Below are 17121 nucleotides of genomic sequence, written 5' to 3' on the forward strand. Positions count from 1 at the left end.
TGCTCCCGATGTTGGGGAAGTCCAGGACAAGGGGTCACAGCTTAAGGATAAGGGGGAAATCCTTTAACACCGAGATGAGAAGAACTTTTTTCACACAGAGAGTGGTGAATCTCTGGAACTCTCTGCCGCAGAGGGTAGTCGAGGCCACAGTTCATTGGCTATATTTAAGAGGGAGTTAGATGTGGCCCTTGTGGCTAAGGGGATCAGAGGGTATGGAGAGAAGGCAGGTATGGGATACTGAGTTGGATGATCAGCCAAAAACTCAGCGGGTGCAGCAGCATCTATGGAGCGTAGGAAATAGGCAACGTTTCGTCCCGAAGCCCTTTGGGTTTCGACCCGAAACGTTGCCTATTTCCTTTGGGTTTCGGCCCTATTTGAGGCCAGTTGAGGCCACAGTTCATTGGCTATATTTAAGAGGGAGTTAGATGTGGCCCTTGTGGCTAAGGGGATCAGGGGGTATGGAGAGAAGGCAGGTACGGGATACTGAGTTGGATGATTAGCCATGATCATATTGAATGGCGGTGCAGGCTCGAAGGGCCGAATGGCCTCTACTCCTGCACCTAATTTCTAAGTGTCTATGTTTCACTTTATTCTCTAACATAATTTCTCAATCATATCCAATGGACTGACATTTACTTTTTGTTTCCGTGCTTGCAACAAACTCTTACCATTTTTTTTGTTTCCCTGGTTCATTTACAGTCATAGAGTCATGCAGCGTTGAAACAGGCCCTTCGGCCCAACTTGCCGTGCCAACCAACATGCCCCATCTATAATAGATACAAAACGCTGGAGTAACTCAGTGGGACAGGCAGCGTCTCTGGAGAGAATGAACGGGTGACGTTTCGGGTCGAGACCCTTCTTCAGACTGACTTTTATAGAGACAGACTCCAGCCTGAAGAACCGTATCTGTCACCCATTCCTTCTCTCCTGCCTGTCCTGCTGAGTTACTCCAGCATTTTATATCTGTCTATCTTCAGTGTAAACCAGCATCTGCAGTCCCCTCCTCCATGCTGTCAGTAACCACTTTAGTAACCAGTGGCTGGATCGCAGTCCCGTGAGATTTTTGCTTCTGAATGCAACTAATATTAGTTTGGCAATTATGGAATATACCATTGTTTATCCATTGGCAAACCTTCCAGCCTCACCCAACAAACCCATGTGATGTAAAGCTCATATTTCATGTTCTTTGGAATGAGTTAATTGAAGTTCTGGCCTCACAGAGAGAACTGAGTAATTCAGTGCATTAGACCACACTGGCTGGTCTCCAAGTACTTGAAATCTCAAACCAGTGAGAGTGAACAGCAAGAGGCAGTTCCGTGGGATAGATCTGAGTTTCAGTTCCGTTTATTGTCATGTGTAATGAGTGAAACCCAGTCAGCGGAAAGACAATACATGATTACAATCGAGCCATTCGCAGTGTACAGATACATGATAAGGGAATAACGTTTAGTGCAAGGTAAAGCCAGTAAAGTCTGATCAATAACAGTCGATAGTAGTTCAGGACTGCTCACTGGTTCAGTTGCCTAATAAGTTGTATGGTGATATTTAGAAGATTGAGGGGGGATCTTAATAGAAACTTACAAAATTCGTAAGGGGTTGGACAGACTTCCCCAACATTTCCCGATGTTGGGGAAGTCCAGAACAAGGGGTCACAGTTTAAGGATAAGGGGGAAGTCTTTTAGGACCGAGATGAGAAAGACATTTTTCACACAGAGAGTGGTGAATCTGTGGAATTCTCTGCCACAGAAGGTAGTTGAGGCCACACAGTTCATTGGCTATATTTAAGAGGGAGTTAGATGTGGCCCTTGTGGGCTGAGGCTAAAGGGATCAGGGGGTATGGAGATAAGGTAGGTACAGGATACTGAGTTGGACGATCAGCCATGATCATATTGAATGACGGTGGAGGCTCGAAGGGCTGAATGGCCTACTCCGGGTGCTCCGGTTTCCTCCCACACTGCACAGACTTACAGGTCTGTAGGTTAGTTAGCTTGGTATAAATGTAAATTGTCCCTGGTGTGTGTAGGGCAGTGTTAGTGTGCGGGGATCGCTGGTCGGCACGGACTCGGTGGGCCGAAGGGCCTGTTTCCGCGCTGTATCTCTAAACTAAACTAAAATAAAAAGAAGTCAAAATACAGTGATTCAGAACTCAAGGACTAAAGTAACCAACATTGCCAGGGTCTGTAATTGGAGAAGACAGATTTAAGATTATGGACAAAAGAAACAGGAGTGAGAGAGCAGGATAAATTCTTCAGCGCTGAGTACTTGTGATCAGGAATGTAATGCTTCAAAGGCTGGTGCAGGTCAGTTTAATAGCAGCTTTTAAAGGGAAATTTGATACAAGCCTGCACATGGAATTGGCAAGGAATGGACTAATGAAGTCATTCTTTCAAACAAAGCTCCAGGCAAGATGGTCTCAATGGCGTTTTACTTCCATGTAGCGAGATACCAGAGAGTTGCTGAATGGGTCAAACTGAGTCACATTGCAGCTTCATCAGTAACTTTGACATTTAGGGCGTGCGGTCTCAGTGGTGCAGCGGAGGCTTGCTGCCTGATGGGCCTGTCCCACTGAGGCGATTTTTTTGGACGACTGCCACAAAATTTTCAACATTTCGCGACAGTGGCGACAATTTTTACTGTTGTAGGTTGTCGTAAATTAGTCCCTGGCAGTCGCCTGAAGTCGCCTAATCGGGACAAGCCCATTACAGCGCTTGCAATGCCGAGGGCCCTGGTTCGGTCCTGACTACGGGTGCTGTCTGTACGGAGTCTGTACGTTCTCCCCGTGTCCTGCGCGGGTTTTCTCCGAGATCTTCCGTTTCCTCCCACAAGACGTGCGGGTCTGTAGATTAGTTGGCTTGGTGTAAATGTAAAAATTGGCCCTTCCTTGTGTGTGTAGGATCGTGTTGGCGTGCAGGGATCGCTGGTCGGCGCGGACCCGATCTAAAGTAAAGCCTAAATTCTAAACGTGGCAAGCTGGAACTTTGGAGCGATCGATCGATCGATCTTACAGAGGAACACACAGGATCGAGACCGACGTCGGGAAGTTGCAAAAGTCAACGGAAGGTTAAAGGCTCCCGACTGCTGGAGGACAAAGATAACTTTTTTCCCGCCTTCCATCACAGTGAGGAATGTGGAGGAGTCACTGTGGCGGATGTTTATATTAAAATGTATTTTGTTTGTTCCATTGATTTTTATTGGTGTGACTGACTTGGCAAATAAAATTCCTCATATGTTGCAAAACATACTTGGCTGATACTAGTATGATCATGATGTCTTATGATGATGAATGCTTAGTCTTTGACCTGGGATAGGGGAATCAAGTACCAAGCTTCACAGGTTTAGGGTGAAAGGAGAAAGATTTAATAGGAACCAACTCTTCCACCCAAAAGGGTGGTGGGTATGTGGAACGAGCTGCCGGAGGAGGTAGTGGGGACAGCATTTAAAGGGCACTTGGGCAAATACATGGCAGGGAAAGGATTTGAGGGTTATGGGCTAAATGCAGGCAAACGGGGCTCGTTTCGATGAGGCCTGGACAAGTTGGGCCCAAGGATCTGTATCCATGCAGAATGACCTTCAGACTGAAACATACAAGATTATTAAGGGTTTGGACACGTTAGAGGCAGGAAACATGTTCCCGATGTTGGGGGGAGTCCAGAACCAGGAGCCACATAGTTTAAGAATATGGGGTAGGCCATTTAGAACAGAGATGAGGAAACACTTTTTCTCTCAGAGAGTGGTGAGTCTGTGGAATTCTCTGCCTCAGAGGGCGGTGGAGGGGAGGCCGGTTCTCTGGATGCTTTCAAGAGAGAGCTAGATAGGGCTCTTAAAGATAGCGGAGTCAGAGGATATGGGGAGAAGGCAGGAACGGGGTACTGATTGGGGATGATCAGCCATGATCACATTGAATGACGGTGCTGGCTCGAAGGGCCGAATGGCCTCTACTCCTGCACCTATTGTCTATCGTCTGTTGTCTAAAAGGAAAAGTCACCGGAAACTCAATACCAGAACACCAACTTTTATTACAAAAGGAAAAATCATTTTGGCCTGAATAAATAAATCGAGTTCTAAATACAAGCAAAATTAAAAGGCCACAGAGCGAGATCTCAAACGTACAGCCAGAGGCGACAACATTAACTCTAAGTTAAATAAATAAGAACGAGTGAGAGAAGACAGAATAAATACACTTTAAATTAATCTTTTTTTCGTAAAAAAAGCAAGGGTGTCTATCAAACTATTTCTGCAGAGATTTTACAAAATATATATATATATCTGTCAAATTCTTAAACATCAGGGAATAAAAAATCAGCCTGTGCAAATTCATGTTTTTCATTAATAAAACAACTTGATTTTTTTTTTGGAGTGGGGGGGGGGGGGGGGGGGGGGGGGGGGGGGGGGGGGGGGGGGGGGGGGGGGGGGGGGGGGGGGGGGGGGGGGGGGGGGGGGGGGGGGGGGGGGGGGGGGGGGGGGGGGGGGGGGGGGGGGGGGGGGGGGGGGGGGGGGGGGGGGGGGGGGGGGGGGGGGGGGAGGGGGGTGGGGGGGGGGGGGGGGGGGGGGAAAATAAAAGATATACCCGCCCTTCCTTATTTAGCTTCACCCCTCTCCCCTCCCCCGCCTGATGTTGTGTGTGCAAACTTCCGCCCCTCTTTGCAAGGGGGAATAAGACGTGGTGGTTTACGGATCACATGGAGATTCCGACACGCTCATCGCGCAAGTGGTGTGAAGCAAAGATCATATGGCGGAGCAAGATAGACCACTCCTGCTAACTGCAATGGCTGACGTGTAGTACGCAACCGAACGGAACGCGGGCCTTTTTTTTTCATCCATTACAGTAACCGGACCCGACCCGACTCGCAGCGTAATCAACGTTGCGGGGGAACAGTTCGTGTTAATAAATTAAAATCCTGAAAATGAGGAGAAGATTTTTACTAAATAACTTTTATTTTTACGAGGATGTTTCCGTAACCGGCTTCCGTCTCCGCTATCTTTGCTCCGTCCGCTACGGGATCTTTGCTGCGGAGACAGAAGCTGGTTACGGAAATGGGGGCTGAAAATGACCCGTGAATCGGCCCATGACTGTACGGGGTCTTTTTCGTTGAGTGGGCTATCTTGCTCCGCTGGAGGATCTTTGATGTGTACTGAGGTAGTCGGAGTTACAGAAGACCCGCGAGAGCCTTCGTGTAGATGCCGGAGAAGTGGTTGGCAAATCCAATTGACAAAAAGTAACTGCAGATGCCGGTTTACACCAAAGATAAGACACAAAAACGCTGGAGGAACTCGGCGGGACAGGCAGCATCTCTGGAGAAAATGGATAGGTGACGTTTCCGCCCGAAAAAGCCACCCATTCCTTCTCTCCAGAGATGCTGCCTGTCCCGCTGAGTTACTCCAGATTTTTGTGTCTATCTTAGTTTCTAGTCGAAACCCTTCATTAGTTTCCCCGCACTCCAAAGATGTACATGTTGTATGTTAACTGGCTTGGTATAACGGTATATTAGTCCCTGGTGTGTGTGTGTGTGTGTGTGCATGCGTGCGTGTGTGTGTGGGGATCGCTGGTCGGAGTGGACGCGGTGGGCCAAAGGGCCTGTTGACGCTCTGTATCTCTAAACTAAACTAATCTAGAGCAAGCTTTAAAGCTCCTAGTTGCACCGTTAGTCTCAACTTTAATATAAAATAGAAATGTTGAAGATGTGACTAGACGTGCACTCACCCCCCCACCCTGTCTCCCCTGAACTTTGCTACAGGGGTAGGTCAACAAAGCAATGCCCCAAATCAAGACACCCCTGGATCTGAACGTTGGGTGGATTCCATTCTGCCAGCCACATACTGGGGTGGGAGATTGCAACCTTCACGTGGGGTCCACCCTGTTTCAACAAATGTAATCAACCTGGCGTGCACAAACAGAAGATCAAATAGAACAAGTTGTCTTAGGGCCTGTCCCACTTGCGCAACCCTGGCTCACAAATTACGCGATGTCGTGGCCTCTTGAGGCGTACGGGCACCGTATGGCCGCGCGGGGCCAGTCCCACTTGAAAGCGCGGAGTTGGAACCGCATTGCGGTCATACGCGTCCTGTCTAGCGCATGGCGTTGCGTGATGACGACGCCGTGCGATGCCCAAATTCAGTCGGCCCGCCTCCTGCCCAGCTGATCGGTAAGCATGACGCAAATGACGTCACGCGCGTACTTAACGTGAACTCCGCTTCCGTTTGGTCGCCCCAAACGCACGCAAGTGGGACAGCCCCTTTACAACTTTAGGCTGTGCACGCCATACGCAGGAAGAAGAATAAGATGCCACACACACACACACAAACACGCACACTTCGAGATACAGCCACTTCGGATCGATGGCTCTGAACGGCTCCCCTTCCATGTCGCGTCGCCACAACGGAGCACCACCACCAGTGGGGAATCGCAGGTCGAGTCAATAAGGCAGGGTCGGCTAAGTGGGCCGTTCTACCCCCCACCCCATCTACGGGTTTTAATAATCAAGTCGTTGTCCAGTGCCAGCCACACACAAGTGCAGGACAGTCGATCCATTCAAGTAACGTCAGTCAGTCCGTGGAACAAGGTTCACCCGCTCTCCCCGGGTGCAGGAGAGGCTTCATACAGTGTACACACCCATGCTGCTGGCCTGCTCCTGCAGCCCCAGGATGCTGAAGGCAATCCGCTTCTGGTGTCCCGGCAATCGGACTCCAACCACCGTCACGTCCCTGAGAAGAGAGGGCAGAGTTGGCACGTTAGTCTGGCTTAGAGCGGTGCTTAACAATGTTGGGCAGATGCTGGAAAATCGAAGGTATTTCCTATTTCCTATTTCCATCGCCTATTTCCTTCACACATGGAATAAGCCTGAGTTCACGTCTGAACTATCGCCCTGGTTAGCACCCTGGCGACGTTTCGGGTACATATACATGTACATTGTACATGTATAGTGACAATAAATGGCATATCTATATCTAGACAAAAACGGACCAGGTTCAGGAATAGCTACTTCCCCACAGCCATCAGGCTATTAAACTTGGCTCGGACAAAACTCTGAACATTAATAGCCCATTATCTGTTATTTGCACTGGATCAGTTTATTTATTCATGTGTGTGTGTGTGTGTGTGTGTGTGTGTGTGTGTGTGTGTGTGTGTGTGTGTGTGTGTGTGTGTGTGTGTGTGTGTGTGTGTGTGTGTGTGTGTGTGTGTGTGTGTGTGTGTGTGTATATTTATATCATGGTATATGGACACACTGATCTGTTTTGCAGTCAATGCCTACTATGTTCTGTGTGCTGAAGCAAAGCAAGAATTTCATTGTCCTATACAGGGACACATGACAATAAACTAACTTGAACTTGAAATGCTGGAGAAACTCAGCAGGTGAGGCAGCATCGATGGAGCGAAGGAAATAGGCGACGTTTCGGGTCGAGACCCAAAGGGTCTCGACCCGAAACGTCACCTATTTCCTTCACACATGGAATAAGCCTGAGTTCACGTCTGAACGATCACCCTGGTTAGCACCCTGGCGACGTTTCGGGACGAGACCCTTCGCTCCATAGATGCTGCCTCACCCGCTGAGTTTCCCCAGCATTTTTGTCTACCTGCCTTGGAGTGCGTTTAGTTTACGATACGAGACGTCAGAACTTTATTAATCGCAGGAGGGAAATTGATCTGCCAACGGTCGTAAAAAGCCAGCACCGACATTCAATGTGACCATGGCTGATCAGCCCCATATCCACTGACTCCGCTATCTTTAAGAGCCCTATCTACCTCTCCCTTGAAAGCATTCAGAGAACCTGGGGCAGAGAATTCCACAGACTCACCACTCTCTGTGAGGAAAATGTTTTTCCTCGTCTCCGTTCTAAATGGCTTACTCCTTATTCTTAAAAGGTTTTGCAGGTTAATTGGTTGGGTAAATGTAAACATAGAAACATAGAAATGAGGTGCAGGAGTAGGCCATTCGGCCCTTCGAGCCTGCACCGCCATTCAATATGATCATGGCTGATCATCCAACTCAGTATCCCGTACCTGCCTTCTCTCCATACCCTCTGATCCCCTTAGCCACAAGGGCCACATCTAACTCCCTCTTAAATATAGCCAATGAACTGGCCTCGACTACCCTCTGTGGCAGAGAGTTCCAGAGATTCACCACTCTCTGTGTGAAAAAAGTTCTTCTCATCTCGGTTTTAAAGGATTTCCCCCTTATCCTTAAGCTGTGACCCCTTGTCCTGGACTTCCCCAACATCGGGAGCAATCTTCCTGCATCTAGCCTGTCCAACCCCTTAAGAATTTTGTAAGTTTCTATAAGATCCCCTCTCAATCTCCTAAATTCTAGAGAGTATAAACCAAGTCTATCCAGTCTTTCTTCATAAGACAGTCCTGACATCCCAGGAATCAGTCTGGTGAACCTTCTCTGCACTCCCTCTATGGCAATAATGTCCTTCCTCAGATTTGGAGACCAAAACTGTACGCAATACTCCAGGTGTGGTCTCACCAAGACCCTGTACAACTGCAGTAGAACCTCCCTGCTCCTATACTCAAATCCCTTTTGCTATGAAAGCTAACATACCATTCGCTTTCTTCACTGCCTTACCACAGATTTACCCTATTGTGTGCAGGATAGTGTTAGTGTCCGTGGATCGCTGGTCAGCATGGACCCGGTGGGCCGAAGGGCCTGTTTCCGCACGGTAAACTGAAGATCAATGGGGACAAAAATGTTGGAGAAACTCAGCGGGTGAAGCAGGATCCATGGGTGCAGAGCAGAAACAGGCCCTTCGGCCCATAGATGCTGCCTCACCCGCTGTGAGTTTCTCCAGCATTTTTGCCTACCTTCGATTTTTTCCAGCATCTGCAGTTCCTTCTTAAACATAAAGTACAACGTGGGCTGTTCTTGGGAATGAAGAGGCCAACCTTCTTCCCTACGACGACTCTATTCTTCCAAATAAGGAAGGGTTTGTAAAAGCCTGTGCCACACAGGAGCACAAAGAAACACATCGGTCTTATTCTGGTTCCCATGGAGCTAAGAAGCTGACATTAATGTTCGGCCACTTCCTGTGGGGAGGAGGAGGCCGCAGCCTGCTCTGGGCCAGATGAGCTGTCCAAGGCTCCCTCACTCCTCTGCCCAGCTCCACAAAAACGCCTTCATTGTTTACTTGAAACCTCTGCAGGTTATTTTTAGACTTTAGAGATACTTTAGGGCAGGGGTGGGGAGCCTTTTCATGTTGGAATGCCTCATTGTTAAAGCTGTAATCCAACAAGGCCTTGCATCCAAGAAACTTCACAACTAGATATACTTCAAAATGTACATTGTTTTGTTAAAATGGCCCTCAGGGCTTGCTCATGTTTTTTGCTAATTGTGGCCCTCAGTCGGGGAGGATTATTTAGTTGTATTTTCTTTTATTCTTTGGTGTTTTAAATACGTTAATTTTAAGATTAAAATAAAAATAATTAAAGACGGACAAAAACATATTAACAAATATAAAAGGTGCACAAAAATGCTGGAGAAACTCAGCGGGTGAGGCAGCATCTATGGAGCAAAGGAAATGCCCCCCAAGTCTATGTAGGTGGCAATGTAGAGGCGACCTTCCTCCCACAGTCTGCCCCTCGTTCTACTCTCCCGCTCACAGCCTGAAGAAGGGTCCCGACACAAAACGTTGTCTGTCCCTTCCGCCCACGGATGCTGTGTTTCATGGCCACGTTTTATCTCTCGGTGGGTAAATCGCAACCTCAGTGGATTTCTTTGCACCATGACATCAAATCAGCTTGGTGGTCGGTGTTGATTAGATGCAGTGGTCCTGAAGTGTTTATTCAGTCTGTGATAGTTCCGTGTGGTCGACTGTAGTGTAATGGGGACAATTACTAGCACTTCCACGCAGTGTCCGCATATCTGTGTGAAATTCCTCAGGAAAACAGGCATTTTCCCAGCTACTTGAGAATTTATTCCGTTTAAACATCCGCTTCCTTGCTACAGACTCTGTGAACTGATGAATTAAGTGTCAGCAGGGGTTTACGCAGCTTTAAATGGTGACACAGTGTGGAAACAGGCCCTTCGGGCCAACTTGCCCACACTGACCTACACTAGTCCCACCTGCCTGCGCTTGGCCCATATCCCTCCAAACACGTCCTATCCATGTACCTAAGATAGACACAAAATGCTGGAGTAACTCAGCAGGTGAGGCAGCATCACTGGAGAGAGGGAATGGGCAGCGTCTCGGGTCGAGACCCTTCTTCAGGCTGAGAGTCAGGAGTATTATCCCAGTAATATTCAAAGGGGAATTATCCCTCTAGAAAACCAACTGGGTATTATCCAGTAATATTATTGAATACAGTAATACCCAGTAAGTATTGAATGGAGTAATACCCAGTAAGTATTGAATGGAGTAATACCTAGTAATATTATCGAATACAGTATTACCCAGTAATATTATTGAATATAGTAATACCCAGTAATATTATTGAATATACAGAAATACCCAGTAATATTATTGAATACAGTAATACCCAATAAGTATGGAATGGAGTAATACCCAGTAATAGTATTGAATATAGTAATATCCAGTAATATTATCAAATACAGTATTACCCAGTAATATTATTGAATATACAGTAATACCCAGTAATATTATTGAATATACAGTAATACCCAGTAAGTATTGAATGGAGTAATACCCAGTAATAGTATTGAATATAGTAATACCCAGTAATATTATTGAATATACAGTAATACCCAGTAATATTATTGAATATAGTATTACCCAGTAATATTATCGAATACAGTAATACCCAGTAATATTAATGAATATACAGTAATCCCCAGTAATATTATTGAATACAGAAACATCCAGTAAGTATTGGATGGAGTAATACCCAATAAAATTATTGAATATACAGTAATATGCAGTAATATTATTGAATACAGTAATACCCAATATTATTGAATATTACTGGGTATTATCCAATAACATTATTGAATACAGTAATACCTAGTAATATTATTGAATGTTACTGGGTATTATCCCAGTAATATTCAAAGGGGAATTATCCCACAGAAAAACCAAGCACGAAGTGGACAGGGCCGATTCCTCCCGCCTGCCCCCGTCAGTGGGTGGGTCAGTGGGTGGGTGGGTGGGTGGGTCAGTGGGTCAGTGGGTGGGTGGGCCGGTGGGTGGGTGGGTGGGTGGGTCAGTGGGTGGGTGGCAGTGAGGTGCAGAGTGGGCCGTGTGTGTTGGTTGAGGGCTCCACTTACTCTGGCGTTAGCTGTACAATGTGCTCCATGGTGCTGTACCCCGCTGCCTGGAAGTTGTCCAAATACTGTCCCATCTTGATCGACTCCAGCCACTCCGTGACCGTGCGGAAGATCATACCGTCGCACCCGCTGGTGCTGGGCAACCGGATGGACACGCTGCAGGGCGGGACAGTGTCTGGGTTAGTTCATTGTCACATGCATTAGAAGGTCATAACGAACAGGAGCAGAATTAGGCCATTCGGCCCATCGAGTCTACTCCACCATGGCTGATCTATCTCTCCGTCCTAACCCCATTCTCCTGCCTTCTTCCCATAGCCCTGACACCTGCACTAATCTAGAATCTATCTACCTCTGCCTTAAAAATAGCCACTGACTTGGCCTCCACAGCCGTCTGTGGCAGTGAATTCCACAGATTCACCACCCTCTAAAAAGATTCTTCCTTGTCTCCTCTGAAAAGAAACATCCTTTAACTCGGAGGCTGTGCCCTCTAGTCCTAGACTCTCCCACTGTACCTGTGTCGAGGTACACTAGTGAAAAGCTTTTGTTGTGCACTGTCCAGTCAGTAAAAAGACAATACGCGATTACAATCGAGGCCATTTACAGTGTACAGATTCAGGATAAGGGATTAACGTTTAGTGCAAGGTAAAGCCAGCAAAGTCCGATCAAGGATAGTCCGAGGGTCACCAATGTGGTCGATCAGAGGTAGTTTAGAGATCCAGCAAGGAAACAGGCCCTTCGGCCCACCGAGTCCGTGCCAACCAGCGACTACCCCGCACACTTGCACTATCTTACACACTAGGGACTTTTTTTTTTACACTTTTACCTACACACCAGGAACTATTTACAGATGCCAGTTAACCTGCAAACCTAAGACTGACACAAAATGCCGGAGTAACTCAGCGGGACAGGCAGCGTCTCTGGAGAGAAGGGATGGGTGACGTTTCGGGTCGAGACCCTTCTTCAGACTGAGTCAGAACATGAAGAGAATAAATCAAGGCCACCAGAGGTGAGCAAGGAAAGGTGGGGCCCACAATGCGCAGCGGGTAGAGCTGCTGCCTCACAGCGCCAGAGACCCGGGTTCAATCCCGACTACGGGCGCTGTCTGTACGGACTTTGTACGTTCTCCCCGTGACCTGCGTGGGTTTTCTCCGGGCGCTCCGGTTTCCTCCCACACTCCAAAGACGTGCGGGTCTGTAGGTTAATTGGCTTCAGTAAAATTGTAAATTGTCCCCAGTGTGTGTAGGATAGTGTTAGTGTGCGGGTGATCATGGGTCGGCACGGACTCGGTGGGCTGAAGGGCCTGTTTACACTCTGTATCTCTAAACTAAACTAACGAGAGCCAGATTTGTGGAGCTGTAACTGGCCTCAGATCAGATTAAAGAGCCAAATATATTTGTCAGCCACAGGGGACATTGATGTGAAACAGATTGCAGAATACATTGTCAGCGTGTGGGCCAGTGTGTTTTACAATCAGACAGTGTCAATCAGTCTTGTAAAGGGAGGACAATGTGTGGGGAAGAGGGGGAATCAAAGATGCATTTTAATAATGGCGGCACAGTGGCGCAGCGGGTAGTGCCGATGCCTCTCAGCGCCAGAGACCCCGGCTCGATCCAGGCCCGTGTGGAGTTTCACAAGTGCATAAGGGAAAGGAGCAGAATGAGGCCGTTCGGCCCGTCGACTCTACCCGGCCACGGGATTTGCACGTTCTCCCCTGCGACGGCGTGGGTTTCCTCCCACATCCCAAAGACGTGCGGGCTTGTCGGCCATTCGGCCCCTCTGCCACTTGCCCCCTCGGTGTGTCGGGAGTGGATGTTGAAGTGGGATATCGTCACACTCGTGTGAACGGGCTGGCACAGACTCGATGGGCCGAAGGGCCCTGTTTCCATGCTGTACCTTTCAATCAATTCTTCCGATCGATCGATCGATCGATGCTTGTGGCATCCGAGGGGGGACCTCCGGCTTAAAATGGGTGCAGAAATAAGATTGCATTGTCAATTTAACAATTACCTTAATTATATTTGGAATCTGGTTTGCACTAATACCTCAGTGCCCGAGGGCAAGTGGGTGGGGTGGAATTTGATGGGAGTTGACTGTGAAAGGAGTGACCTTTAGTTTAGTTTAGTTTAGAGATACAGTGTGGAAAGAGGCCCTTCAGCCCACCGAGTCTGTACTGACCAGCGATCCCCGCACAAGCCTACACACATTAGGGACAATTTATACCCATACCAAGTATACAAACCCAAGCCAATTAACCCACAAACCTGCACGCCTTTGGAGTGTGGGAGGAAACCGGAGCCCCCCCCCCGGAGAAAACCCACACAGGTCTCGAGGTGAACGTGCAAACTCCGTACAGACAGCACCCGTAGTCGGGATCGAACTCCAGAGCCAATAAGATCATGGGAGACCCCTTCCACCCCAGCAACGGGCTGTTCCAGCTGCTACGGTCAGGCAAACGCCTCCGTTGCCATGCTGTTTCTTCCCAGAGGCCATTCGGACCGTAAACTCCTATCTCACCAGGGACTAACTCTACTGAACCATTCTACTGCTTTCTTTAAATTGGTGTTAGTTTTACTTTTTCCTTCCTCCCACAATGTGTAATATGTAAAAGAATATGTGATTCTGTTTGTAGTTTGTTTGTCATTTTGCATAAAGTCTGCGAGCATTGCCACTTGTCATTTCATTGCACATCTCGTATGTGTATGTGACAAATAGACTTGACTTGACCCGGGTCATTGGCGCTGTGAGGCAGCAGCTCTACCCGCTGCGTCACTGTGCCGCCCACTGTGGGTAGCAAGGGGTTAAAATATCCGAGCCTAGAGACGGCAAGCTCCCTGCAGAAAGCCGTGAAACACCTCTGCCCAAATTCACTTGCTCGTCCCCAGCAAAGATGAATGCGTAATTATTTTCTCCCCGGTACAGTCAGGCAGGCGTGTCTCGACGGATCGGATTACCCCGCGGCTTTCACACTAATAGGATTCTGTGGTTTCTCCATTGTTCTTGCACCTGGAGTATTGGAATGTACACTTCTGTGACTGGGCTGCAAGCATAGTTGGAGCCTGGCCAACAGCGAGAGTTAGTCACCGCAGCGGAAAGCACTAACCACCGGTTCTGCTGGTTCGGCAACTCCGAACTAGCGAGGTGGGTGCCGCCTCACAGCGCCAGAGAGCCCATGTTCAATCCTGACTACGGGTGCTGCCTGTACGGAGTTTGCACGTTCAACAACTAAGTTACAGAGATAGGTTGAATAAGTTAGGTCTTTATTCTCTGGAGCGCAGAAGGTTAAGGGGGGACTTGATAGAAGTCTTTAAAATGATGAGAGGGATAGACAGAGTTGATGTGGACAAGCTTTTCCCTTTGAGAGTAGGGAAGATTCAAACAAGAGGACATGACTTGAGAATTAAGGGACAGAAGTTTAGGGGTAATATGAGGGGGAACTTCTTTACTCCGAGAGTGGTAGCTGTGTGGAATGAGCTCCCAGTGGAAGTAGTGGAGGCAGGTTCAGTGGTATCATTTAAAAATAAATTGGATAGGTATATGGATGAGAAGGGAATGGAGGGTTATGGTATGAGTGCAGGCAGGTGGGACTAAGGGGAAAAAAATTTGTTCGGCATGGACTTGTAGGGCCGAGATGGCCTGTTTCCGTGCTGTAATTGTTATATGGTTATATTGTTATATGGTTCTCCCCGTGGGTTTCCTACGGGTGCACAGGTTTCCTCCCACACTCCATAGACGTTCAGGCGTGTAGGATAATTGGCTTCGGTAAAATTGTCAAATGGTCCCCAGCAAAGATCGTACAGCCATGGGGAGAACGTGCAAACTCCGCACAGTCAGGATGGAAGCCGGCTCTCTGGCGCCGTGAGGCAGCGACTCGACCGCTGAGACTTTGACCAGTTTCCAGCCGCTCCCAGAGGTCACCAAGACTTTCTTGGCAGCGGTAACGAGGGAGTCGAAAATGTGCGGTGTTTATTTTTAGTTTAGTTTAAACAATATTTTTGTTTAAATTCCCATATCTCACTCCCACGGGCAGCCCGATATCAGAGGGGGATAAATACTGAACAAACAGGGTGGCCTGGGACTGGGACAGGGACAGGGTGGGCGAGTGGGTGAACTGTACCCAATTCTCGACACGGTGGCGCAGCGGTAGAGTTGCTGCCTCACCGCGCCGGAGACCCGGGTTCCATCCCGATTACGGGCGCTGTCGGTACGGAGTTTGCACGTTCTCCCCGAGACCTGCGTGGATTTTTCTCCGAGATCGCCGGTTTCCTCCCACGCTCCAAAGACGTGCGGATTTGTAAGTCAAATGGCTTGGTGAAATAGTGTGCTGGGATCGCTAGGCTGAATAGAGTTGATGGGCAGAATGGCCTCATTTTTTTTTTTCTTCTTATGGCTTATGAACATGAAAGTCCACACAGTCTGAAGCTGAGGTCAGGGTCGGGGTCGACCGGGGTCGCTGGCAGCGTGAGACAGCTTCGCCACACTGTGCCTCCCGTAGTTTAGTTTAGAGATACAGCGCGGAAACAGGCCCTTCGGCCCACCGAGTCCGTGCTGACCAGCGATCCCAACGCACTAACACTGCCCCACACAGCAGGGTCGACCGTTACATTTATACCTAGCCAATTAACCTACATGTTCCCGATGTTGGGGGCAGTCCAGAACCAGGCGCCACACACACACAGTTTAAGAATAAGGAGTAAGCCATTTAGAACGGAGACGAGGAAACACTCATTCCTCACAGAGAGTGGTGAGTCTGTGGAATTCTCTGCCTCACAGAGGGCGGTGGAGGCAGGTTCTCTGGATGCTTTCAAGAGAGAGCTATTTTCTAGGCAGCCCCACTGCACCATGCAGCACAGAACGCCACCGCCGATCCTTGTTGCTATCAAACATTACAATTCCTCCCCCCCTCCTAAAGGGATCAGGGGGTATGGAGAGAAGGCAGGTACAGGATACTGAGTTGGATGATCAGCCATGATCATATTGAATGGCGGTGCTGGCTCGAAGGGCCGAATGGCCTCTACTCCTGCACCTATTTTCTATGATTCTGTCGTGGGATAGACTGAGACTGACTCCCCCCCCGTTGCAGATCAATTACCTCCCGGGATAAATAAAGTCACAGAGTGATACAGTGTGGAAACAGGCCCTTCGGCCCAACTCACACATACTGGCCAACTTGTCCACACTACACTAGTCCCACCTGCCTGCGCTTGGTCCATATCCATCCAGACCTGTCCCATCCACTGTTTCTTAAACATTGGGATAGTCCCAGCCTCAACTACCTCCTCTGGCAGCTCGTTCCATACACCAACCACCCTCTGTGTGATAACGTTACCACTCAGATTCCTATTGAATCTTCTCCCCTTCACCTTGAACCCATGTCCTCTGGTCCTCGATTCCCCTACTCTGGGCAAGAGACTCTGTGCGTCTACCCGATCTATTCCTCTCATGATTTTATCCTATCTCATAGAAACATAGAAATCAGGTGCAGTAGAGGCCATTCGGCCCTTCGAGCCTGCACCGCCATTCAATATGATCATGGCTGATCATCCAACTCAGTATCCCGTACCTGCCTTCTCTCCATACCCTCTGATCCCCTTAGCCACAAGGGCCACATCTAACTCCCTCTTAAATATAGCCAATGAACTGGCCTCAACTGGCCTCAAATAGGGCCGAAACCCAAAGGAAATAGGCAACGTTTCGGGTCGAAACCCGAAGGGTTTCGGGACGAAACGTTGCCTATTTCCTACGCTCCATAGATGCTGCTGCACCCGCTGAGTTTTTGGCTGATCATCCAACTCAGTATCCCGTACCTGCCTTCTCTCCATACCCTCTGATCCCCTTAGCCACAAGGGCCACATCTAACTCCCTCTTAAATATAGCCAATGAACTGTGGCCTCGACTACCCTCTGCG

At 48.5% G+C, this 17121-nt stretch overlaps 1 protein-coding gene across 2 annotated transcripts in view; it reads right to left on the reverse strand.

Moving 5' to 3' along the window:
• Window positions 1-6047: 6047 nt before the first annotated feature.
• Window positions 6048-17121, reverse strand: part of epha2b (eph receptor A2 b) — a 56868-nt gene continuing 45794 nt past the window's right edge. For both annotated transcript variants that reach the window (XM_055659140.1, XM_055659139.1), the window contains exons 16-17: window positions 11217-11372; window positions 6048-6702 (exon numbers count right to left, since the gene is read on the reverse strand). In XM_055659140.1, coding sequence (XP_055515115.1) covers window positions 6594-6702; window positions 11217-11372 — 265 coding nt within the window. In that variant the 3' untranslated portion in view covers window positions 6048-6593. The remainder of the gene's footprint in view (window positions 6703-11216; window positions 11373-17121) is intronic.

The sequence above is a fragment of the Leucoraja erinacea genome, chromosome 30 (assembly GCF_028641065.1).
Source record: "Leucoraja erinacea ecotype New England chromosome 30, Leri_hhj_1, whole genome shotgun sequence".
Lineage (NCBI taxonomy): Eukaryota > Metazoa > Chordata > Chondrichthyes > Rajiformes > Rajidae > Leucoraja > Leucoraja erinaceus.